The sequence below is a fragment of the Schistocerca serialis genome, chromosome 3, assembly GCF_023864345.2.
Source record: "Schistocerca serialis cubense isolate TAMUIC-IGC-003099 chromosome 3, iqSchSeri2.2, whole genome shotgun sequence".
Taxonomy (NCBI): Eukaryota; Metazoa; Arthropoda; class Insecta; order Orthoptera; family Acrididae; genus Schistocerca; species Schistocerca serialis.
Window position 1 is genome coordinate 384178169 of NC_064640.1, and position 25423 is coordinate 384203591.

The window sequence follows — 25423 nt, forward strand, 5'->3', positions numbered from 1 at the left end:
GCACAAATGCTGCGCAGCTAGTGCCATTCGACGGCCAACACCGCGGTTCCTGGTGTGTCCGCTGTGCCGTGCGTGTGATCATTGCTTGTACAGCCCTCTCGCAGTGTCCGGAGCAAGTATGGTGGGTCTGACACACCGGTGTCAATGTGTTCTTTTTTCCATTTCCAGGAGTGTAGTATTTTATGATGCGTCCTCTCGCACATAGACTGAGACGACAATGAAGGGGGCAGGAACACTGGCTAGGATGACAGTTCAGGGAACCCAGTACACGTCTTCTGTAACTGACAGTACTGACAATTCCGTGTCTCCCTGAAGGTTTCTATGGGTATCTGCAATAGTCTTTACGCGAGTATCATGATATACTCTCAGAATTGTCGTAACTCTTACATAACAGACTGATATCATTGATCACGTGAAATAATTACGAAATTAGGTGTGTAACTTAGTAGATCTGAGGCTTCCCAGCGTAGACTGCCGGTTTTCAGGATGATAGTGTACTTAAATACACAGAAATTCAATGAAATCATACGACTGTTTCGGAATATAGCATGAAAAGCATAGTTCCATCCCTTTAGCGCTTCATCTAAATGACGTGCTCTACGAAGTCACATCTAACATTCAACCTCCAGCTATTCAGATTTGCATAAAAATCTCTACCATGGCGTATGTTGTTGTTATAAGAGAAGCCAGCGGATAAGAGAAATATTTTGATAACTTTGAGTGTGTGATGCTATATGAGTCTCCTGTCTGTCCTTTAAATTGCTACTTTCTTGTTTTAGACCGTAAGATTTCGTTTCCTCTTTTGCTAATGTGTTCAGTAATGTAACTTCAAGTGTTAAGTAAATTGAATAACTAAAAAGAGACGTTAGCTAACATACAAACGTGAGTGAATTACCATAAACGCTCTGGGTAATTCAGTTTCGCTTCAGAATGCTGTCAGAGGATGAGTCTGGCTGCGGATAGTTGTCGTTATACTGGTATAATTTATAATGGCAACGAACACAAGAGCTTGCGCCTTTTTTCCTATACACAACAGAATGGTAAAAAATACTGCCTCTTTGCGGCAGCGCCCCATGTTAAAACAAAAGAGTTCCCCACTACTTTGTTTCGCTACGCAAAATCCACGTTTAAATAGGGTCCTTATTCCTCAGTGGAAAGTAAGAGGTGGAAGTAGCGTCCAAATTAAGGCAGTACTCACTGTGAAGAGTGGATGTCTGCTGTAATGGATGAATTTCTCTCTCCAGCTAGTAAACTGGAGAACAGACGTTTGTTCTTTCTCATTTATGGCACCATACGTAACAGAGACAGTAGCTTTGCCTTCGAATTATACAATTTTTTACTTCATTCCACTAAATAAATGTCGTGTGACTATGGCCTCCCGTCGGGTAGACCGTCCGCCGGGTACAATTCTTTCGATTTGAAGCCACTTCGGCTACTTGCGCGTCGATAGGGATGAAATGATGATGGTTAGGACAACACAACACACAGTTCCTGTGCAGAGAAAATCTCCGACCCAGCCGGGAATTGTACCTGGGCCCTTAGGATTAACATTCTACCCCGCTGACCACTCAGCTACCGGGGGCACTTAATTCCACTTGACAGCAGTCAAGAGAATTTAAGTAGATTAAGATTAATCAAAACGCACTCTAACACAATAAAAGAAACGACTCACCACGAAGAAATTATGCGAATGGGACGGAAATCGGTAGATGTGATGTAATTGAACATACAAACAGTTCAAAGCAGGACTCTTCAGTGAAGACTCCTGCTTCGAATCGAGCCCCGATGACCAGCGAAGACGTGTCTGAAGACGATCCAGACAGCGATTGGGTAACAACCTGGTCTCGTCTGCCATATAGCCCGACATCCAAGAGTGACTGCTTGGTCAGTTATTTCATTTCTTAGCAGGACCCCTTTGCTTGTCATCCGCGGTATCCTTAGAGCACAACGGTACGTCGATAATATTCTACGCCCCATTTTGTTGCCCTTCATGGCAAGTCATCCTGGGCATACATTTCAGCAAGATAAAACCCGAGCGCACACGATGAGTGTCTCTACACCGCGTCTTAGGGCTTGTGAAACTCTACCTGGGTCGGCAAGGTAGCTGGAACACTCCCCAGTTAAAGTTTGGAGAATTATGTACAGGGCCTCCTACCTGCTCGGGATTCTGACTATCTAACGCGCCAATCGAACAGAATCTAGCATGATATTCTTCAGGAGGACATCCAACTCCTCTCTCAGTTAATTCCAAGCTGAATAACTGCCTGCATAAGACCGAGAGGTGGACCAACACATTACTGACTTTCTTAGTTTGTGAAGACCGTGCTCTTGAATAAGTCATCCAATTTTTCTGAAACTGTAATCTCTTGTTGGTCTGTACACGTATATCACATCTACTGATTTCCGTCGCATTCGGATAATTCCTTCATGGTGCATCCTTTTTTTTTAGCTTCGAATATAATATGATCTTTCAAAATTGAAACTAAAGACTCGAAGGAAACTACTTTCTGAACAAAATACACCAACCGTTATGTATAATATGGGCACACATACTACGTGTAGGGAAACATCTTTTCAAGACTATAGACCTTGACCACTAACAGGACCAATTGGAACAATAGTCCTATTATCAGGATTAGCAAAATGATTCCACCTATGTAACATTAACTTATTTATAATTGGTTCGGAATTACATTATTAACTATAATTCACTGATCCATTTTCACTGTAAAAATAATATATCTATATTTATAAATACCTAAAAGTAAAAATACTTCCTTAATATCTTCAGTGTCATGCTCTAATTATAAACTATTTAAGTATATGAAAAACAACATTACTAAAATAAACATTCAAAAAATAAAAGTTAAAAGATAAATCTTGAAATTAGAATCATATCAACCTTGAATATATCCAATTAAATAAATAAATAATCTATATAAACCTTGGTCACCAAATAACTCACCTCAACCATAATCAAATGATTTTGATGAATAATAACCTAATTTTAAAGGAACATATCTAACAAACTTAATTGAAAGAATAGGTATAAATCATATAGAACCTGTAAATCTAACAAAAGAAAGCATACTTAAAGAAAACAAATTATGAGAAAAATCAAACTTAGAAATAAGATAACCCAAATAAGCACCTAAAACAACAACTGTAATAGTCAAAAACTTTAAAGAATAAGGTAAAGCAATCATATGAGGAATAGGAAAAATTAACCAAGATAAAGGACTACCACCTAAAACAGCAACAAATAATAAACCAGTCATACCAAATGAAATATAATAACCCTTATCATCAAAAAAAATCTAGAATAAAGATTATTATCCCTAGATATTGAATAACAAAATAAACAAAAAGAATAAGAAGCAGTGAAACCAGTAGAAAAGATAAAGAAAAAAATTAAACAATTAATTCATCTTAAACAATTTCAAGAATCAAGTCCTTTGAATAAAACCCTACCAAAAAAAGGCATACCACACAAAGATAAACTAGAAACATTAAAAGAAACACAAGTTAAAGGTATAAAATTAACAATTGAGGCTATAAAATGAATATCCTGAGAATCCTTTAAATTATGAATTATTGAACCTGCACACATAAATAATAATGCCTTAAATAAAGCATGAGCTAATAAATTAAAAAGTGCAAGCTTTGGATAACCTGTAGCCAAAATTCTTATTATTAAGCCAAGTTGTCTTAAACTAGAAAGAACAATAATCTTCTTTAAATCAAATTCAACATTAGCGCCCAATCCAGCCATAAATATAGTTATACAACCAACTAAAAGTAAAAATCAACCACAATTATGATTCTCTAATATTGGTCTGAAACGAATTAATAAATAAACTCCAGCAGTAACAAGAGCAGAAGAATGAACTAAAGCAGAAACAGGAGTAGGAGCAGCCATAGCAGCAGGAAGCCAAGAACTCTTAGTTATAGCTGCCAAAACAATTAATATAGTAATAACTTTTATTTCAGAAGAATTAGAAATGAAATCAAAATAATAAATATAATTTTAGCCACCAAAATTTAACATTCAAGCAATAGAAATTAAAATAGCAACATCACCAATACGATTAGAAAGTGCATTTAATATACCAGCACTATAAGATTTTACATTTTGATAATAAATAACTAAACAATAAGAAACCAAACCAAAACCATCTCATCCTAACAAAATTCTAATCAAATTAGGACTAATAATTAAAAACCCTATAGAAAGAATAAATATTAAAACAGTAATAATAAAACTATTTATATTCTTCTCTCCTGATATATAATCATCTCTATAATAAATCACCAAAGAAGAAGTATATATAACAAAAGATATAAAAATAAGAGACATTAAACCCAAAATTAAAGTTATAACAACCATAGAACCATTCAAATTAAAAAGTTCTCATTCAACAAAAAGTCTACAATCAATTATTAAATAATAAATACCTAAAATAAAATTATAGTTCTAGAAAAGAATAAAGAAAAGATCTCAAAGAACAAATAGAAAATAAATTCACGGCCTAAGGTCAAAAATTTCGTATCATTGATTCCACAAAACAACATTTTCAATTAAAATACTTAAGCAATATAAACAAAGAAATACTCACACTTTAAACAAAGAATATTTAAAGGCAATCAATGCAAAAGTAAAAGATGATATTCATGAAAATAACCAAGAGAACAAGTATAAACCCCAGAATAATAATTCTGGTGCTGAGAATAAGAATACATATATAAAGTATAACCAGCTCTAAAAAAAGATAAAAAAATTAAAGCAAAAAATCGAAAAGAAGATCAAGACATAATTCTATTTAATAATCTAAGTTCACCTACCAAATTTAATGATGGAAGGGCAGCTATATTTGATGATCTCAAAAGGAATCACCATAAAGCCATTCTAGGTATCAAATTAATTATACCCTTGTTAATTAATAATCTTCATCCACCCAAAAGTTCATAAATAATATTAGACAAACAAAATAATCCAGAAGAACATAAACCATGTCCAACCATTAAAGAAAGAAAACCCATGGGTGATTTGAGTGAGTTGTTGATATTGGTTTAATATACTTGTAGAATATAAAGTTCTTAAAATTGAGAAAACATAAGCTTGAATTATGGCCACTGCTGATTCTAGAATTAATAGAAGTATTTGTCCAATAATTAGTAGTGAGATTAGGTTTATTGCTATAGATGGTCCTGTGTTTCCTAGTAAGGTTAATATTAAGTGTCTTACAATTATATTTGCTGCTAGTCATACTGCTAGTGTACCTGGTCGAATGACATTTCTAATTCTTTCAATTAATACTATAAATGATATTAATGCAGGTGGTGTTCCTTGTGGAACAAGGTGTGTAAATATATGATTAGTATGATTAATTCATCCAAATAATATGAATCTTAATCATATAGGTAGGGCAACTGCAAATGGTAATGCTAAATGTCTTGTTCTAGTAAAAATGTAAGGGAATAATCCTATAAAATTATTAAATAGTACCATAATAAAAATTGACATAAAGATGAATGTTGTTCCATTAAATGATTTTAGTCCTAGTAGTGTTTTAAATTCGTTGTGTGAGGTTAAGTTTAGTTTATTTCAGATAATATTAATTTGTGATGGTGTAAGTCAGAACATTGATGGGATTAATAATAGTCCTAAGAATGTTCTAGTTCAATTTAATGATAAATTGAAGATGTTAGTTGATGGATCAAATGTTGAGAATAAATTTGTTATCATTTTCAATTTAAGTTTTTTATCTCAATTGTTCTTTTTTCTGCTTTTTTAATAGGGTTAGGTTTAAATGAGAAAAAGTTTATTTGATTGAATAGGATTAAAGTAGCTGAAAATATAACGAATAGGGAGAATCATATGAGAGGAGATATTTGAGGGATTTAGATTTAATTTCCCCATCAGAAGTAGTCATTAATTTACCATTGTTTGGTTTAAGAGATTACTTTCAATCATCTGATGTTGCTAGGTGTACTAATTGTTTAGTTATTTTAGATTGACACTGTAATGTTATATTAGAAAGTCTTAGGGGCAGGTGGTATAGTAATATAACACCTATTACATTTTTCAGGGAAAATCTTCACGAAACAGGCAAAAAATTTTTAAATGTTAAGTCTCAGAACAGCAGAACAACTCAATTCCTCACTGTCGTACAGTGTAGAGGTACAGAGATTGTTATGACCAACATTTATGGACGTCACATGCAGCGCATGTACCATTTATATTAGGGAAACGTCTCAGTGCAACTATTAAACAACATTATGACTTTTACATTCACTTTCAAAAATTTTCAAATATTTTGCTAGTGTAGAACGATAATGAGAAAGTGAAGAATAGTTAATTGAATATCTCGGCAGAGAAAGGAAGTTAATACAATGAATGACACTCACTCACGGTAGCTCAGCGTGTTCGGTCAGAGCTGTGTGCTCTCTGTATTAAAAAAAATGAGTCAAGGAATCACCAATCAACTTTAACAGATGTCTTGTGACGTCCGCCCAGACCAAAAGCAATGAACTATATATAAAAAAAAAGTGGTCAGAGAGACAGACTGTCAATCCTAAAGGCCCAGGTTCGATTCCGGGCTGGGTCGGAGATTTTCTCCGAATAGGAACTGGGTGTTGTGTTGCCCTAATCATCATCATTTCATCCCCATAGACGCGCAAGATGCCGAAGTGGCGTCAAATCGAAAGACTTGCGCCAGGCGAGCGGTCTACCCGACGGGAGGCCCTCGTCACACGCCATTAAATTAACCGTTTGTCAATAACTAAGGACGGTTCATGACATGTAGGACACCCTAAATTTTATAATAAATGAAGAAAAATTAACAAATGCTTCCTCCAGAAACAATAGTTTCGTGTTTCGTAAAACAGAGCATCACAGTTATCGTCTTCGTCATTATTATCATGATCTTCATCCTCATCATCACATCACTGCCGCAGGCCATTGTGTAGTTGAAGAAGTGGAAGACAAAAATTAATTTTATTGACAAATGATCAATCATGCTTCGCAGTGAATGACACTGGTTGTCGTTAAGAAAGATCAGTCTGATCCACCGTGATTTATTTGTTGTGTGACATATGACCTGGTGTGACATTTCTGTTAGAAGCTGTGCCTCTCATTTTACACTCACGATAATATAAATAAATGCTTTTGTTGTTACACTCTAAAGCGGTTCGTTTCTTAAGTTAGCTCTATTCTCATTAGAAAAAAGTACGGTGAGAAAACGGTAGGAAAATTATGGTTGAACTTCCCGCCCATGACGAGGTCATTAGAGACGAAATAAAAGTGTGGAGAGGGCTAGAGCTGGAAATGAAGCAAACACAGCTTCTGTATTGATGAGGAAAAGTATTATGACAACTGTGTACCTCGAGGTTGAATGGCGCCTGGTGGCGTTACAGTGCGTGATCCGGAAAGCAAGATATACCTGTTGTAAATGTCGTGTGAGTAAGGCATCCCGCGGGTAGACCGTTCGCCGACGACAGGGTATACCATAAGGCTGGCGCTGGCGCACGTGTTTCGGAGCACACAGGACAGCGAACATTATTTAATAAGGGACTCTGCAGCAGACGACCTCTATGAGTTACTATATGGCCATATTGGAGCAGCGACATGGTCAGTTACGACTGCAGTGGACACAGCATCTTAGTTTTGGGACCGTGGATCAATGGAATCTTGTTACCCGGAAGGATGAATCTCGTTTCTTGTTACACTGAATGATCACATCCGTATACGCCGTCCTCCAAGCGAACGGCTGCTAGAAACATGCAACTCGTCACGAGCCAAGGCCAGTGAGGGCAGCGTTATCCTACTAGACACATTCACCCGGGATTCCACTGGGCATGTGGTGGTAATCGAGGGCGTCATGACAGTTGTGGACTACGTGGAGACTGTTGTGGACCATCTGCACCACTTCATGCTCGAGATCCTCCCCGGCGGCAGTGATATCTTCCAACAGGATAACTGTCCGCATCATAAGACCAGAATCGGGCTGTTTCGGTTTGAAAACGTGATAGTAAACTCACGTTGATTTGTTACCCATCAAAGTTGCGTTATCTAACTTGTTGAAACCATGCCACGCACAAGCTCTCCAAAAGGAGATCAGTATATTATTAAATGTGTTGTCGTAATGTTTTGAGTCATCAGTGTAGCCCATCTTGGCGTAGTATTTCTTTAGGAAACTCAATATATGCGTGCGTATTTGGTTCATCAGTTAATATATTTTGACGATTCTACTTCCAGCAAAACACTATTTCCTGTTGTTTCAGCACCATACACCTTTGATAATGTCTCCCGCATCTCGTGGTCGTGCGGTAGCGTTCTCGCTTCCCACGCGCGGGTTCCCGGGTTCGATTCCCGGCGGGGTCAGGGATTTTCTCTGCCTCGTGATGGCTGGGTGTTGTGTACTGTCCTTAGGTTAGTTAGGTTTAAGTAGTTCTAAGTTCTAGGGGACTGATGACCATAGATCTTAAGTCCCATAGTGGTCAGAGCCATTTGAACCATTTTGATAATGTCACACCAAAATCAATGCGTTTCCCTTTATTTTACTTAGGAGCGCATTTTAGTTTATCCTGCTGCACATTTGCGATTTCAGTAGTCTGCGTCACATGCATTTCTATTGTGGGTTCCACGTTATTAAAACTGTTCAAATGGTTCAAATGGCTCTGAGCACTCTGGGACTTAACATCTGAGGTCATCAGTCCCCTAGAACTTAGAACTACTTAAACCTAACTAACCTAACGACAGCACACACATCCATGCCCTCGGCAGGATTCGAACCTGTACCGTAGCGGTCGCGCGGTTCCAGACTGAAGCGCCTAGAACCGCTCGGCCACACTGGCCGGCTATTAAAACTGTCTGAACTGTTTTCAGAAGACGCTATATTTCATAATTTACAGCAAACATTCAACTATTCCGACGTCTTTTTTGTTTGTGAAGCTGGAAATCGTGTTAGAGTTTCTCCTATTAATCGTCACGTATATTTCCTCTGGTGTTCCGTAACATTTTTCAGTTTTGTTTTTGCGTTTTGTAGCTGGAGCCGACCCAAAGAAAAAAGTTTCCCCACGATTTCACTGTCAAATGGATACGTCGTTTCCGTTTTAGCTATTCCCAGACTTCCTACGATCAACTCTTTTCGGAATAGGTTGGCAAACAAGATCCTATACGTTTGTGTGCCTTCGCACAATGACAGTGGCATGTGGTATCCTACGATTCTAGTCGACAATGTCAAGGATTTCTTACTCACAAAATAGGGATTTTAGATGACGTATAAAAAGAATATAGGTCAAAGTCTGATGCGCTAGTTGGCGTAAAAGTTCCGCACGTCAGGTCCATTCAGTAGGAAAGGAATCCACCAAGTAATGTTGCTTTAGGTATAGAAGTGAGCGGAAAATTGACCCTGTATGAATCATATTTTCACATTCTTATTAGTCCCAGATAATTCCGCTAGAGAATCGGCCAGAAAATGCAAAATTCGTTCTCCTGAAAATTTTGCTAGTAGCACACGTAGCCAGCCAGATTACAGTCGATAGTTTCATACTGGATATTTACACCATATTATTTTAATGTCATCGTAAATGCGTTTCCTTTGAGTTTACTTCCATTGACTCGTACACACTATGAGAATTCACTTTAATCTGAACTATGGAACAGACTTCATTAATGAAAATGAATATGCTTCAGAAATGATTATCTTACTACAGACGAGATATAATAATGTGTAGGTGAATTCGTAAGGGATCAGACTGCTGAGGTCATCGGTCCATAGACTTACACACTACTTCAGCTAACTTAAACTAAATTCTGCTAAGAGCAACATACACACCAATGGCCGAGGGGGACTCGAACCTCAAGCGGGAGGGGCCGCGCAATCAGTGACCCCTTGAACACTCCGCGCAGCGATATTATAATGACTCATAATTTATACGGTGGAGTGTTTTGACATTCCTGTAGCACCGATGAGAATCCTAGAACTTATTTTTCGATTGTCAGCTTGTAATCTGTCTCTAATAACCTCGTCGTCGTCGCGACGTTCAGTCCTAATATCCTTTCCTTGAAAGACCAGGCAGTACCTAGTGTTTTGAATAGAATCTCTTTCGTAGGAAAATTGCAGGTTCCCAGTGTTGTAGTCTTACTTCATCTACAACTGAGTTCATACGTGCAATACATTTCATAATCCTGCACGTCGTTCTCACAAATACTTCTATAATGTGACTGACTCTGGGTGTATCTCATTAATCCAGTAGTCGAAGGATACCATGCTCTAAAAATTTGTGAGGGGGACAGCTTTACATTCCTCTACTTTAAGGGGAAGTGCCAGTCACTGCATAAGGCTGACATGTGGTGGAGACCCCACTGGATTCTACTGGAATTTCCTCCGGGTGTAATATCGACATACATTACAATATCATCTGCGAAAAGCCTGAGATGACAGCTAATACTGTCCGCTATTTGAGTAACGTATGCAATGATCTTCGACATTTCTGTTACATTTCTCTGGAGCGCTCTCTTCAGTGCCTGTACATGACTATCAGTCTAGGAAAGCGTATTGCATCCCACCGGTCAGGAAATCTTCGATACAAACGAGTATCTGGTTAGATATCCTAGAGGAAGAATTTTCTTTAGAAGCCGTTGATGTGGTACTGAATCAAAAGCATTTCCACCATCCATGTCACTTTGGATATCGTGAGTAAAGACGACAAGGTGAGGCTCATTCGACCGATGTCTTCGGAAACCATGCAAGTGCTACCTCCATGACTGGTGAAGAACCTCTACCATTACTTTTCCTACAGCCTGTACTGTTGTCGTCGTAGAATTACTCTATTGCAAAATAATCTGCCATGTGGATAAAGCTGTTATTTCCACTGAATGCGTGGCCGGCGATGGTATGGTCGTTGGGAAACAGGTACCACTTACTATTATTTTTGTTGTTCCCGCAACAGAAACACTCGTCAGCTCCATTTAAAGTTTTGACATAAGTTGCTACTGCTTGATGAGTGATGTCTAGTGTAGATATTTTAAAGTAATAAAGAGATGCTATTTTACTGTCAGGAACTAGAGGCATCCAACTGTATTGTCTCCCAGGACGTCAACGCTGATCAAACACTTTGATTGGCCAAATATCAAGGGAAGGCATTGGATGCGATGTTAATAGCGATTCGCTCCTACGTGAGCGCTCAGAACTGTAGTAACACGTCGAAGCATCAACTCACAGCGTTGTTGGAATCGTTTTGGAGAGACATTGAGCCACATCTCTTCTAGTGAAACACCCAAAATTGTAAAAAAAAATAGCACTGTAAGAATGTAAACATTAGAATTGAACCATGATAAATAAGACCACTTCAGCTGTATAATAAATATTTACTTCTGATCCAACTACTTCCACGGCCTTAGAGTCACATCCTCAGTGATACAGATTTATTTCATAATTTATTCCAAAGCAATGACCCAACATTCTTTTTCCAATTGTGATAAAATTGCTTAACAGTCAAGAGGTCGGTCCAGTTTAAAATAGAGCAGAATGCAGGGAACATCATCCCCATATGGGAAAAGTAAGGCTTAACATCGGCGTGACAACATGAAGTCCGCAGTGACCACCTAGATAAGTTCATTGGACTACATCATGTTGGGTCATCTACTAGTTATCGTTTGGACTAAATTATAAAATAAGTCTGTGTACCTGTACCTGAAAATGTAGCTCTAACAGAACGAAACTAGTTGGATCAGAAATAAAGATTTGTCGTACATCTGAAGCAGTCTTGTTCACTGTGACCCAAAACTGTTCTTGTGTAGTTAGTGCTGGGGAACGTACACTGGTATGGACAGCAGTCCATAAGTTCATAATCAGGTTAGGATCAGCTGATCTAGAAGATTAACCCATCGTAGTGAACTTACATGAGTGTTCATCAAGTCACCTAAGTGCAAACAAGGAGCGGTGATACGTCACTTATTAGGGTACTCTGTTGCCAGAAAGGGATGCAAAGAATGTCGTCATAAGGAGCACCTGTCGCTGGTGACTGTAGCCGTACAATGGGACCTAACTGCGGTCATGCAAACACATCCCAGACAACACTGAGTCACGCCCTGACATAATCTTTTGACAAGCAATACCCATAGTTTCATGTGGAATAACTAAACTCGCACTCGGGCAGCAGATTTATACAACTGAAACTTGGATTTAGCAGGCCATGCTACATGCCACCACTCTTCCATGGTCCAGGGTCGATGTTGACGAGCAAAGGGACGCGAGTCGAAAATTGATGGCTGTGGTGAGTGTTTTGCATTTACGGTACTGTCATAGTGAAAACTGGTTCCTGACGCCACACATTCAAATCGGCGGTGATCGGACTGTCAGCAGACCGTCGATCACATTGTACTGATGTACAGATGCGACCTCACGTCTGTTCATCAAAGACTTCTTGTGGGTCTGAATTACGCTAGTGAAAACATTGCTTCTAGAATACTGAAAACCCAGTTAGGCACTGCTGAGGCTGAGAAGTCCCCACACTTGTCTAATTTGTGACATGATACGATTCATGCCTCCTCCACTGATTACCATCTCACATCGGAAGTCCGTACACTCGGTGTCATGTCCAGTATACACCACTCATTAACAGACTCCACAAACATCGTCCGCACTCGGACTATATGACGCACGAAACCGCGATAGTCGGGCATCGTATAAGAAACAACTTGAAATGGGACAACTTTCCCTATGCTTTATGACCACTCAGTTTATATCTTCATCCCTAATATGCCGATTTTAAACACACTGTTTACGTTTTAGAATAAAAGAATGGTTCAAATGGCTCTGAGCACTATGGTCATCAGTCCCCTAGAACTTAGAACTACTTAAACCTAACTAACTTAAGGACATCACACAACACCCAGTCATCATGAGGCAGAGAAAATCCCTAACCCTGCCGGGAATCGAACCCGGGAACCCGGGCGCGGGAAGCGAGAACGCTACCGCACGACCACGAGATGCGGACGTTTTAGAATAAATGTCATAGTAAATAACATATCATAAGGGACAATTATGTTTAAATTGGTTGGTTGGTTGTTTTGGGGAAGGAGACAAGACAGCGTGGTTATCGGTCTCATCGGATTAGGGAAGGATGGGGAAGGAAGTCAGCCGTGCCCTTTCAGAGGAACCATCCCAGCATTTGCCTGGAGTGGTTTAGGGAAATCACGGAAAACCTAAATCAGGATGGCCGGACGCGGGATTGAACCGTCGTCCTCCCGAACGCGAGTCCAGTGTCTAACCACTGCGCCACCTCGATCGGTATGTTTAAATGTTCACCCCGTTGTACACCTGGAAAAAGGATTACCACAAGTGGTATGTGATGTTACCTCTGCCAGAACCTAGCAGCGAATGACTTTCCAATATGCTAAATTTTAATACAAAGAGTTTGGAAGTCTGTATGATACATTCGGCCCGTTTCAAATTTACAATAACGCGTAATATGAATTTCAGGGACGGAAGTATCTTTCACCAAGTAACATAGCTGGATGAAACTTGGATCATACATGGAAATAACTACTACAACTTTCCTACACCATAGCGCCTGGACTATCAAAACGATCACGTTCGACAATGATGGACGCACCCTCACAAGATGAGAAGGGGGAACACGCAATGCACCGAGGAATCCAAGTGTCATCGAACTATATTACTTGGCAGGGACACATCTTGAGAAAGTTACTTGCGTCCTTAAGTTTTGCTTACCAGTATATAATACTTCAGACCTCATTGATGACCTTTGCCTTACATAATGATTATTTGTTATTAAATCAGTTCACTTCGGCGCCTAAACAGCAAGACTCTTTCACCACATAGTTACTAGCGTCAAATACTTTTACTACGAGCTCGGCCGGTTCTTAAACAGCCGGTTTCTGGTATGGGACAACCTATCGAATCGAATGGCACATAAGCTCTCCCACCTGTTGGATCAGTCAGTTATTGCTTCTTAAATACAGCCCTGACGGATTCAATCATGGGAAGTCTCAATAATGTATATCAAAATGTAACTTTACTTGTAAGCAAGTAACAAAAATGCATAAAAATATGATTCATTTTGACCACAATTGTCACACAGATTTCCGTTGAGAAGGGTACTTTTCCCATCTACACTCCTGGAAATTGAAATAAGAACACCGTGAATTCATTGTCCCAGGAAGGGGAAACTTTATTGACACATTCCTGGGGTCAGATACATCACATGATCACACTGACAGAACCACAGGCACATAGACACAGGCAACAGAGCATGCACACTGTCGGCACTAGTACAGTGTATATCCACCTTTCGCAGCAATGCAGGCTGCTATTCTCCCATGGAGACGATCGTAGAGATGCTGGATGTAGTCCTGTGGAACGGCTTGCCATGCCATTTCCACCTGGCGCCTCAGTTGGACCAGCGTTCGTGCTGGACGTGCAGACCGCGTGAGACGACGCTTCATCCAGTCCCAAACATGCTCAATGGGGGACAGATCCGGAGATCTTGCTGGCCAGGGTAGTTGACGTATACCTTCTAGAGCACGTTGGATGGCACGGGATACATGCGGACGTGCATTGTCCTGTTGGAACAGCAAGTTCCCTTGCCGGTCTAGGAATGGTAGAACGATGGGTTCGATGACGGTTTGGATGTACCGTGCACTATTCAGTGTCCCCTCGACGATCACCAGTGGTGTACGGCCAGTGTAGGAGATCGCACCCCACACCATGATGCCGGGCGTTGGCCCTGTGTGCCTCGGTCGTATGCAGTCCTGATTGTGGCGCTCACCTGCACGGCGCCAAACACGCATACGACCATCATTGGCACCAAGGCAGAAGCGACTCTCATCGCTAAAGACGACACGTCTCCATTCGTCCCTCCATTCACGCCTGTCGCGACACCACTGGAGGCGGGCTGCACGATGTTGGGGCGTGAATGCAAGACGGCCTAACGGTGTGCGGGACCGTAGCCCAGCTTCATGGAGACGGTTCCAAATGGTCCTCGCCGATACCCCAGGAGCAACAGTGTCCCTAATTTGCTGGGAAGTGGCGGTGCGGTCCCCTACGGCACTGCGTAGGATCCTACGGTCTTGGCGTGCATCCGTGCGTCGCTGCGGTCCGGTCCCAGGTCGACGGGCACGTGCACCTTCCGCCGACCACTGGCGACAACATCGATGTACTGTGGAGACCTCACGCCCCACGTGTTGAGCAATTCGGCGGTACGTCCACCCGGCCTCCCGCATGCCCACTATACGCCCTCGCTCAAAGTCCGTCAACTGCACATACGGTTCACGTCCACGCTGTCGCGGCATGCTACCAGTGTTAAAGACTGCGATGGAGCTCCGTATGCCACGGCAAACTGGCTGACACTGACGGCGGCGGTGCACAAATGCTGCGCAGCTAGCGCCTTTCGACGGCCAACACCGCGGTTCCTGGTGTGTCCGCTGTGCCGTGCGTGTGATCATTGCTTGTACAGCCCTCTCGCAGTGTCCGGAGCAAGTATGGTGGGTCTGACACACCGGTGTCAATGTGTTCTTTTTTCCATTTCCAGGAGTGTACATCTCAGTGTTTGAAATAAAAATATGTTCTTGTGGGAAATGAAGGAGACTAGTTCAGTGGATCACTACTACTTCCTTTCCTTGCAGATGAGCGTGACCTGTGCTCTTTTCCAAACATTGCTTATATACTTGTGTCTCCACTGAAAAAAATGGCTCTGAGCACTATGGAACTTAACATCTGAGGTCATCATTCCCTTGGAACTTAGAAATACTTAAACCTATCTAACCTAAGGACATCACACACATCCATGCCCGAGGCAGGATTCGAACCTGCGACTGTAGCTGTCGCGCGGTTCCGGACTGAAGCGCCTAGAACCGCTTGGCCACCGCGGTAGACTCTCCACTGAAGATATTTGTGCTAAACAATCGTCAAGGCGGCGTTAATTCACTCGGAATTTTTGTGTAGAACTAGACTGAGTTACCGCAGGACCTTAATATCTTGTTGAAATGAGTTTGCCGGCCGGGGTTGCCGAGCGGCTCTAGGCGCTACAGTCTGGAACCACGCGACCGCTACGGTCTCAGGTTCGAATCCTGCCTCGGGCATGGATGTGTGTGATGTCCTTAGGTTAGTTAGATTTAAGTTTTGTAAGTTAGAATAGACTGATGACCTTAGAAGTTGAGTCCCATAGTGCTTAGAGCCATTTGAACCAATTGAACAACTTATGTTTTTATATTCAATATTTTGTTTGTCTCGTGTACAAGTGCCTGGACATTGGTTTTTGGTTGTCTGAAAGTCTTAAAGTATGTGTGCGCTGTCCATTAAACCTACATGTGGCCGGTCGGAGTGGCCAAGCGGTTCTAGGCGCTACAGTCTGGAACCGTGCGACCACTACGGTCACAAGTTCCAATCCTGCCTCGGGCGTGGATGTGTGTGATGTCCTTAGGTTAGTTAGGTTTAAGTAGTTCTAAGTCCTAGGGGACTGATGACCTCTGCAGTTAAGTCCCATAGTGCTCAGAGCCAAACATACATGTGCCATGGAATTTTTAAAAAATTCGACCATTTTAAAATCATTCACCTCTTTCTACGTCAACATCGGCAAAGTGTTGTAACTAATTACGTCGTAGAAAATAAATTTGTTAACGAAATATGTTTTGTTGCAGGTGAGGAAGGCTAACCAAGAACGGCAACGCCTGTCCCGGCTGCAGAAGAAGGAGATTGGGCTCGCGACGATGCTCCTGTGTGTCGTCATCGTCTTCTTCCTCTGCAACATCCTCGCTCTGGTAAACAACATTCTGGAGGCATTCTACTGTATAAACATCGACCAGCTGGTCAAAACGAGCAACCTGCTCATCACCATCAACTCGTCGGTGAACTTCGTGATCTACGTAATATTCGGGGAGAAGTTCAAGCGTCTGTTCCTGAAGATGTTCTGCTCGCACGGCCGGTGGCTGGGCCACGGGGGCCGCGACTCGCCGGACGGCACGCACGACGACAGCCTCGTGTCGAATGGCGACGGCCGCCACTACTCGATCCGGCTGCAGCGCAGCGTCACCAGACACGCTAGCCGGCGCCAGGGGCCACGCGCCCCCTCGCCTGGGCCCTGCGTCTATTATCCCAAGCGCACCCACGAGTGGGACGCCACCACCTCCACCACCGTCAACAAGCTGTGAGGTGGGCATCGTCGGTCAGAGTCACGTGCCCGTGTGGTCTACCCGAATGCCACCACGACAGGAATGCCACCTCCCCCACCATCATCAAAAAGTTGTGAGGAGGACAGCGTTAACCATAGTCTACTACTCAAAGCACAGCCTCGAGTGTTGCAAAACCACCTTCATCCCTGTCAATAATCAGCGAGGGGGGCAGCGTCAGTCACAACCTTATCCCAGTAGTAAATACACTAAGTACAACCATCAAAGTGATGCCAGTACGTCCTCCACCATCAACAAGCGGTGTGTTGGTCATCATTGGTCACGATCATCTCCCGTGAGGACTACCCCATGTGCAGCCACGACGGCCACCAACGTCAACAAGTTGGGATGAGGGCAGCATCGACCATAGTCTACTACCCAGAGCACAGCTCTGAGTGTAATGCCACCACCCCAACACAGTGAATAGTCTCTGAGTAAGGTATCAACAGTCACAACCCTCACACCAAGTCAAAAATCCTACCTGCAGCGACAAGAGTGATACCAGTACGTCCACCGTCGTCAAAATGTTGCAAGGTGAGCATCATCAGTCACAATCGTGTCCTTGTGTCGGCTACCGTAAGTGTAGCCCAGACAGGAATGTCACCTCACCTCCACTGTCAAAAACTGTGAGGATGGCAGCACCAGCCATAGCGCATTGGTTGAAGTACAGCCTCAGTTGTGACGCCACCACGACCTCCACCACCGTCAATAATTTGTGAACTGGGCAGAACCAGTCACGACCCTGACCCCATGTCAAAAACCCAAAGTGCAGCCATGAGAGTGACGCTAGAACCTCCACTACAATCATCATGGACGCGACCATCCGCAAGACCGTTAACAAGCTGTGAAAAGGGTACCAAATCTCGACACTCACTGTGGTGTCGATTTTAAAGCGGTACCTTATCACCACTAGACACATGCATGGTACCAATATTTAGTTATCATTTATCACAATGTTACTTATATTGACTGAGATACTATAAAATCATTTCCATTGTGATGCCCCCTCACAACTTATTTGAAATCATTCCCAAATTGTTTCTGAAACAATGTTCAACTCCACTGGATCCTCACTAATATATTTTTGTGATGTCATATGTTATGACGTCATAAGTTACTATGTCGCCATGAAATAACTGCATCGCTGTAAAGACATTTCTTTGGTGATCCCTCCCAGAACACCTGGAGGAACTGGTCCAGATTGGTATAATTGGGCAGGTTCGATACCCAATATCAGTGACTCTGCCTCCCCACCATGTCAGTTTCAAAACGATGCCCTCGTCCACTGTATCCCAAATAGCACATATTTGAGAAATTATTTATTTCATCTCCATCCATCACAATATCGCTGTTTATTTACTGACACATGGTCACGTCATGTCTATAGTGGTCCAATGCACATCACGTTTAAGATCAAGTTCATGTGAAAATACTATGGGAGGTAAAATACTCAAAAACAGGGACCATGTCTCCCCGCAAAATGACTTTTAAATGACAGCATACTCCACTGGTCCATCCATAGAATACATTACTGGCACCAGATGATATGTCGTCATCCATCACAATCATTGAGATACTGTAGCGTAGTTTCTGTAGTTATCCTGCAACATCTCATTTGAGATCTTGTCCTTATATGTGTGTACTTGGACAGATACAGCAGAGAACGTCATGGACCACCTACACCTTCTGCAGTGGTGTCTCATGCAACCTAGAGAAGAATTGCCAAAATGTTGGAGGTCCACTAACCATCAACGCCTCATCATACCGTTAATTTATTAATTTTATATTCTACATGTGGAACTATTGCAGTTAGCTCGGCGAATCAAAGAGACGTTCTGCGGCAGCGAATGGCGTCTCTTTGGTTACCGCTCTGAAGTTTCCACCTTATCTGACTCATCTCGCCAATACGTCCATAGCTGATAACTGCAGACCCTGTGTGACACTATAGTGTTGCCATCACTACCCTCTTATTTCCATATCAAGTGTACTCTTCTTATCTTCATTTGCTACCACACGAGCATACACCGCCGGGTGCAGCAATCAACGTGACACATTCCATTCCAGGTCAATGACTTTTCATAAGTGCAATGTAAGGGATGAACAGAACGTAAAAGATAACCTTTCCATTAGTGCTGTTGCCGCTGATGTCACAGAAATAAGGTGAAATTAAAAGGCATATAAATTAAATGGACACCCAATAATTTCCTTTGCAACATTTTCCTCAACGTTCACCTGATGAACAACAGTAAGGACCCGTTCGTTTTTCTCCCTTGAAATACCCTTTCTCCTATTACAAAATGAACCTTGAAAGGCTCAACGAAACCCAGTGCAAAGTATTTACAGCCAGTTTGTGATACAGGGCTCATTAATCGAGTAGTAAGGAACTCGTTTAACTTCACTTATGTCGCAGTGGGAAATGGCGAGAGTGACAAGAGGCAGGGATTCAAAGTGTCAAAATTTAAAAACACTGTGCACTTTTAGAACTGCAGCTCACTCTATTTAAAACCTACCAGTTAACCACGTGTATTAAATTTAGCTCTGTATCTTCTATAGGAATCCTATCTAACTGGTGAAGCCTCCAAAACATCAAGCTGCCGTGAAACATCATCTAAGACATGTACGTGGGGCGACTCATCTTTCATGTCGGCAAGCAGAAGAGTCTAACATTATGCGAGAAACTGATTGCCGATATGAAAGATGATAAGCCCCACGTAAATACGTCTTAGTTCTAAAAGCTACTGAGAAGTGTGAAATATGTTTGTCAAGAGAAGAGGACTCCTGTTGTTTCATTTATGTGACTGCTCAACTAAATACAATAAGCCAAACGCGGATGCTGCATTTAAATACTGTTGTGGTACAATAGCCAACATTCTGCAAAGTCGAGACATAAGCACTGACGAGATTTATGTCTTGTGTGGTGTATTAATAGGATAATGTGAAACCCATTTTAAGTAAGACACAGGAAGAACGCAGGTGTACTGTCCACATGGAAGCCCTACGAGAACTATACATTCCTTCGCACTGTGACATCCGTATGTTGCCACGATTTACGGTACTTCCCTTGATATTATTTCACTATATCACTAATTGTGTGTGTGTGTATGTGTATGTGTGTGTGTGTGTGTGTGTGTGTGCGCGCGCGCTCGCGCGCGTCAGGAGGAGTATGATAACTGAGGGAACAGAAATTACCTTAATCTGTATAAGGTCATGTGTGGTTTTGTCGTTCGTAAAAAATCCCTAGAATCACAATATGCTAAGGCTCATTGTTAAGTAATTATTTAATTTCTTTGGAATTAGATTCTTTCGTGTTACAATTTTCGCTATTAACGTTCTAAGCAGAGACAGAGACCCATTTATTATGTTATTATCTCGACTGTGGGTAACAGGATACTATCCGTCTGTAGAGGGTGTCTCTCCTTAGAGTCATCAAGTGCATTTTCTCTGCTGTTTGAGAAGATAATTCCAATTTAGTTGTTGCATTGTGTTCCTAGAGCCAGCCCAAACAAATAGTGATCGTTACGTCTTTCACGCGACACCCAACGTCAACAGAAAGCATCGGTTTGTTTTCATCAAAAAAAAAAAAAAAAAATTAAGCAGAATTTTACGTGCCAATTCGATAGAATGATCCTACATTATTTTAGTGCGATATTTTTTCTGTCGATGTGCATTACCAGCGACAGTAAATCACGAGGAATAACTAGTAGTCAGGAGCGACAGCACCGAACTGGCTCGCGCTGACTGCTCCCGCCAAGCAGGAAGCGCTACGTAGTCGCTGCTGGACTACTGTTTATTCTTCGTGATTTACTCGCCCTGTTAATACATACAGATAAAACAAATATCGCACTATACTAATCTGGAACCACTCTACCGAGTGGGTACGAAAAATTCCGCTTTAAAATCCATTTTGCTTCTAATGGCAAACAAACCGACGCTCTCTGCTGACACTTGCTTTCGCATGAACGATGGGACAAGCAGTAATAGTTTCAGCTGACTTACGCAACACGTTGCGGAAACGAAATGGAAAAGATCTAACGAAAAACCAGAGAAAATACAACTGACGACTCTTAGGAGAGACACCCGGTATTTTTCTGTGTGCCCTACCGATATTAAACCCTTGTCCCAATTCCCGGTCTGAAATACCATATTTGTAAGCTGTGACGAAGACAGTATTTCGTGACAAGCTCATTTGATTTAATGCCAGTGTTTAATGATTTTTGTAGTAAATATTAAGTGTCTGAACTATGAGTTCATCAGCTGTGTGAGTGGATCCTGTTGCCGTACAAGCAGACCCTCCTTCCGATCAGATAGATCAGGATAACGTCGGTGGGCTGGTCACTTTTTTCTTCGCTACATTCCTGTCCACTCCTTACAAGAACCTTTCCTAAGTTTCGTCTGTATTAAAGCATCACTACATCAATTAATGTTTTAGTTACTTTTAATATGCGCATGTCCTGTCGCCTGACATTCTGTGTCTATCTCTTTTACGCGTCTTTGTGTTAGGTGTGTGATAGGCGTTTCCAACATTTCAGTGAAGGATTTATAGATGTTTCTTGCTGAAATATGTTTGCATTACGTTCCAAATCAGTTATATTGGATTTAAATCACAGCTGGAAGGAGATAGTAAAACGTGAAGAAACTCGATTTCTTCTAAAATCTATACAAAATTGCACAAGCATGTATTTATTTGCCTTGAAAATTACGAATATTTCTCCTTTGATGATGTTTTCCGCTAATGAAATACTGTTTTTCTTACGCGCGACAGCGTATTTTCTTTACATGGTATAACATTTGAGATTTTACTTTCACTAACTATATGAAACGAAGCATTGCCAAATACAGCACTGCATCTACATTCTGTATTTGAGATATGTTATTAGCACAATCGTTTGACGTAATTTGTACTGTTCATGTAATATGCTTTTAGAAATTGAGTAGTGATGCCTTCGTGTCTCCGTTCAGTATAGATATATACTACTCTGAGATCACATCACTAGCAATGATTTCCTTGGAGGTGTCGCCTTTTTACACATATAAGCAAAGTAACACAGCAGACATTCTGCAGTGCAGAGCTGGCCCGCTGACTAAACTTACTGATCGCAGGAGGGCACCTAATTCCCCCATTCCGCAACCCACGCAACTCGTGCAGCTAGTTCCAGCATCTTCCCCCGGTAAAGGAATTTCAGGCGGGCTATAAGACGCACGTTGGTGAAAAACAACACTGTGGGTCGTGCCTCAGGAAACACTGAAACTTTTGTCGCCACCGTCGTCTAATGATGTAACGTTTTATGACCAATGAACTACTATTGCAAGTGAATTGATTCCCGAATTAAGCTGAAGATCATCATTGGCATCAATCATCAGAGCATCACCAATAAATCAGGGCACAGCAACACAGTGGTCCTAGTATTATAAGAATTCACATAAAATTCGAAGATTAGTCGCCAAAGACAACTCTCAGGATCCATTGAAGGACTGGAGACAGTTCTGTATATAGTAAGGGGCAGTACTGTATATATGTACCTGAGAAATAAAAATTTCGTGCACTATTCCAGAAATGTTATTATCGTAATGCTGATATTATTGCAGTATTATATCCACGAGTTCGAATTTAATTACCAGTACGGAAGAGGCAAACGACAGGGTACCATAAATTATTAGACACTAAAGTATATGAAAATTTTGTAAAAAATTACAGTTACAATCATGTCATACTTAATGGCACCTTTATTGAAACCAGACTTACGTATGTAATAGTGCAGTGAATACTAGGATTTCAATTAGCTGTAAAATATAACTTCACAGTATCCTGCTACGACGAATGTGGTAGAATTTATATCAAGAAATAAGAGTAATATTGGACTGTAGAAAACAATGGACTGTGCTTTTAAAGAAAAGCAAATATTTACCTTATCAAATGTTTTGCGTCCGCCGAAATACTGTTGTATCTGTTTTCTGTCTATGCATTCGAGAGTGTGGGATGTAAAAGGTCCATATAGTATTATATCGCAAATTTCTGGTAGTACTCGAAACGAAAAAAATATGCTGTAACCTCTGGAAAAGTGAGCAATTAATTCCCATAATTATACTGAACGTTAGAAGCTAACATGAGCAAAATCTTTATTCCATGATAGATGGAAGAAATCGGTAACCACAAAAAATATTTCATCGTCCCTCTACCTGTTCCTACGCAGAAAAGATTTTGTATTATATTAGTGTAACTGGTGAGAAAATTGTTGAAATGGATGTAATCACTTTATCTCCAGTATGTGTCAACTACTTTCAATGAAATATTTGCTTAAGAATTATTGTATATTTTTCTCACAAGTATTAGTAGCATACATGTGTCATATTTCCCTAATGGCAGCAGTAACAGCTGTGCTAAATATAATTAGGGGCAATCGAGCTATATATATATATCTTGAATCCTTCGAAATGAAACATATTTGCCGCTCTTTACTATGTGAGAGTACATATTTAGGAAACCCCTATTTTTACAATATAAAATCAGAAGTATTGATCTTAATTAAATGGTTATATCTGTGGACAACAATAGTACGAAACTTAACAATATTTTACGCTCCCTTCTTCCAGTTTTAAGCAGTAGTAGTTACATCCTGAACCCTGATTGCTAGCGGAGTGTATAAAACACCTGTACAGCAGTCTTCCAGTAATGGAGTTCTTTGACCGTTATGAACTAAATGTTATCGTGTAAAAGCTTTCAAAAATATTATATACTGTAATCATGGAATATTGTTGTACAGCTGTGAACCATGTTTTCCTTGTTGTGTGATTCTTTACTTTATTCCTGGTGTCATGTTTCCTCTATCTCTATTGAATAGTGTTATCAGCCTTTTTGTAGTTTGAGATGCTTACTCATATACGGGTGGACATGTGAATTATTATGTGGAAAAGTGTAGTATTATTCCTTGAAACCCTGTTTAAGTACAAACTTGAAAAACATTATTCGTGTAGCAAATACTCGATTATGACTAAACTAATTGTCCTTTTTATAGTGTTTTGTGTAAAACAATTATTACGTAATTACTTCAAGACAGACACTTCTTGTATTGGTCTACGGAAGCAACAAAGGTTGCGCAATACTTCTTTAACTGAACAGAGTTTCAACTAGTGAAATATAACATCAAATAATGAATAATGAGGAATATTTTCGATCTGCCTGGAGCTAAGTGCAACAATTTCTGGAGACACACACAAGTGAGAACCAGAGATATGGTACAATCTATGTTAATTTAATTAAAATTGAAACAAAAATTTCAAATCAAATAACTAAGATCAACTATCTCAAAATTTAATATATTTCGGAAAATATTTGGGTCTCGAAGAACAGATAATTTTGAGAAACAATCTGGCGTTAGAATATCTTACTAATACAGGTAAATCACTCCCCATCCAACAACGGACACAAATTTTTATATTTTTATCGTCGATAGCAACGTCACAACTGTTTTATATATCTGTGGATGAAAATGTCTCATATTCACATGTGCAAGCCATTTCATTACTTCAGCATACACGGTTCATGTGAAAGTTTAATCGCAACTTCACCATGTGCTTAAAATAATTACTATGCGAAGAGATGGCGGTATATAAAACAACTATACGTGTGTGAGTACAAACGGAAATGCATTCGGCAACTGACGAGAATCTGCCAACAGTCCTCGTGATGTAACTCTGAGAAGTATTAATAAATAAGCTTACAGTGCATACACACTACTATACATGGTGTATTGTAAACAGGATATGAAGATTTTTGAAGATTGTTAACCTATTTAACGCTACCTGCTTTGTCCCCACGAGTAAATGTCATTATTTTCGAATTATGTGTTACATAAGGTATGCATGTATGACATATGTTTACGCTGTGTAAATAAATGCTTAATTTCCCCAAACTGTTTCATTTATAAAAATCGTACTATAAAAAAAAAGACAAAGTCTCATATCCCTAAAGAATTTGAATTTGTTTGTGCACTCGACGACATTTTATTAAGGAGCTTTTGCCAACCCCCATTGACGGCATCGTGAAGTGAGTGTATTGTGTGTAACTGTGGTGTATTCTCGTCTCAATAGTGATGCAACAAGTGTTCTCAGATGCTGTAAAATCAATATCATCGAACACTAAAACTTACACTCTGATTGCTGGCTTTTCATTGAAAGGAGTACTTCCCATGTTTGTTGCATCTAAGGAAATACTAAATGAAAATGGCA

The 25423-nt window shown here is 40.6% G+C and overlaps 1 protein-coding gene across 1 annotated transcript in view; it reads left to right on the forward strand.

Moving 5' to 3' along the window:
* The window catches only part of LOC126471617 (FMRFamide receptor), a 721366-nt gene extending 703093 nt beyond the window's left edge, over nt 1-18273 (forward strand). The window contains exon 4 of the mRNA XM_050099856.1: nt 16670-18273. Coding sequence (XP_049955813.1) covers nt 16670-17179 — 510 coding nt within the window. The 3' untranslated portion in view covers nt 17180-18273. The remainder of the gene's footprint in view (nt 1-16669) is intronic.
* Nucleotides 18274-25423: the final 7150 nt, after the last annotated feature.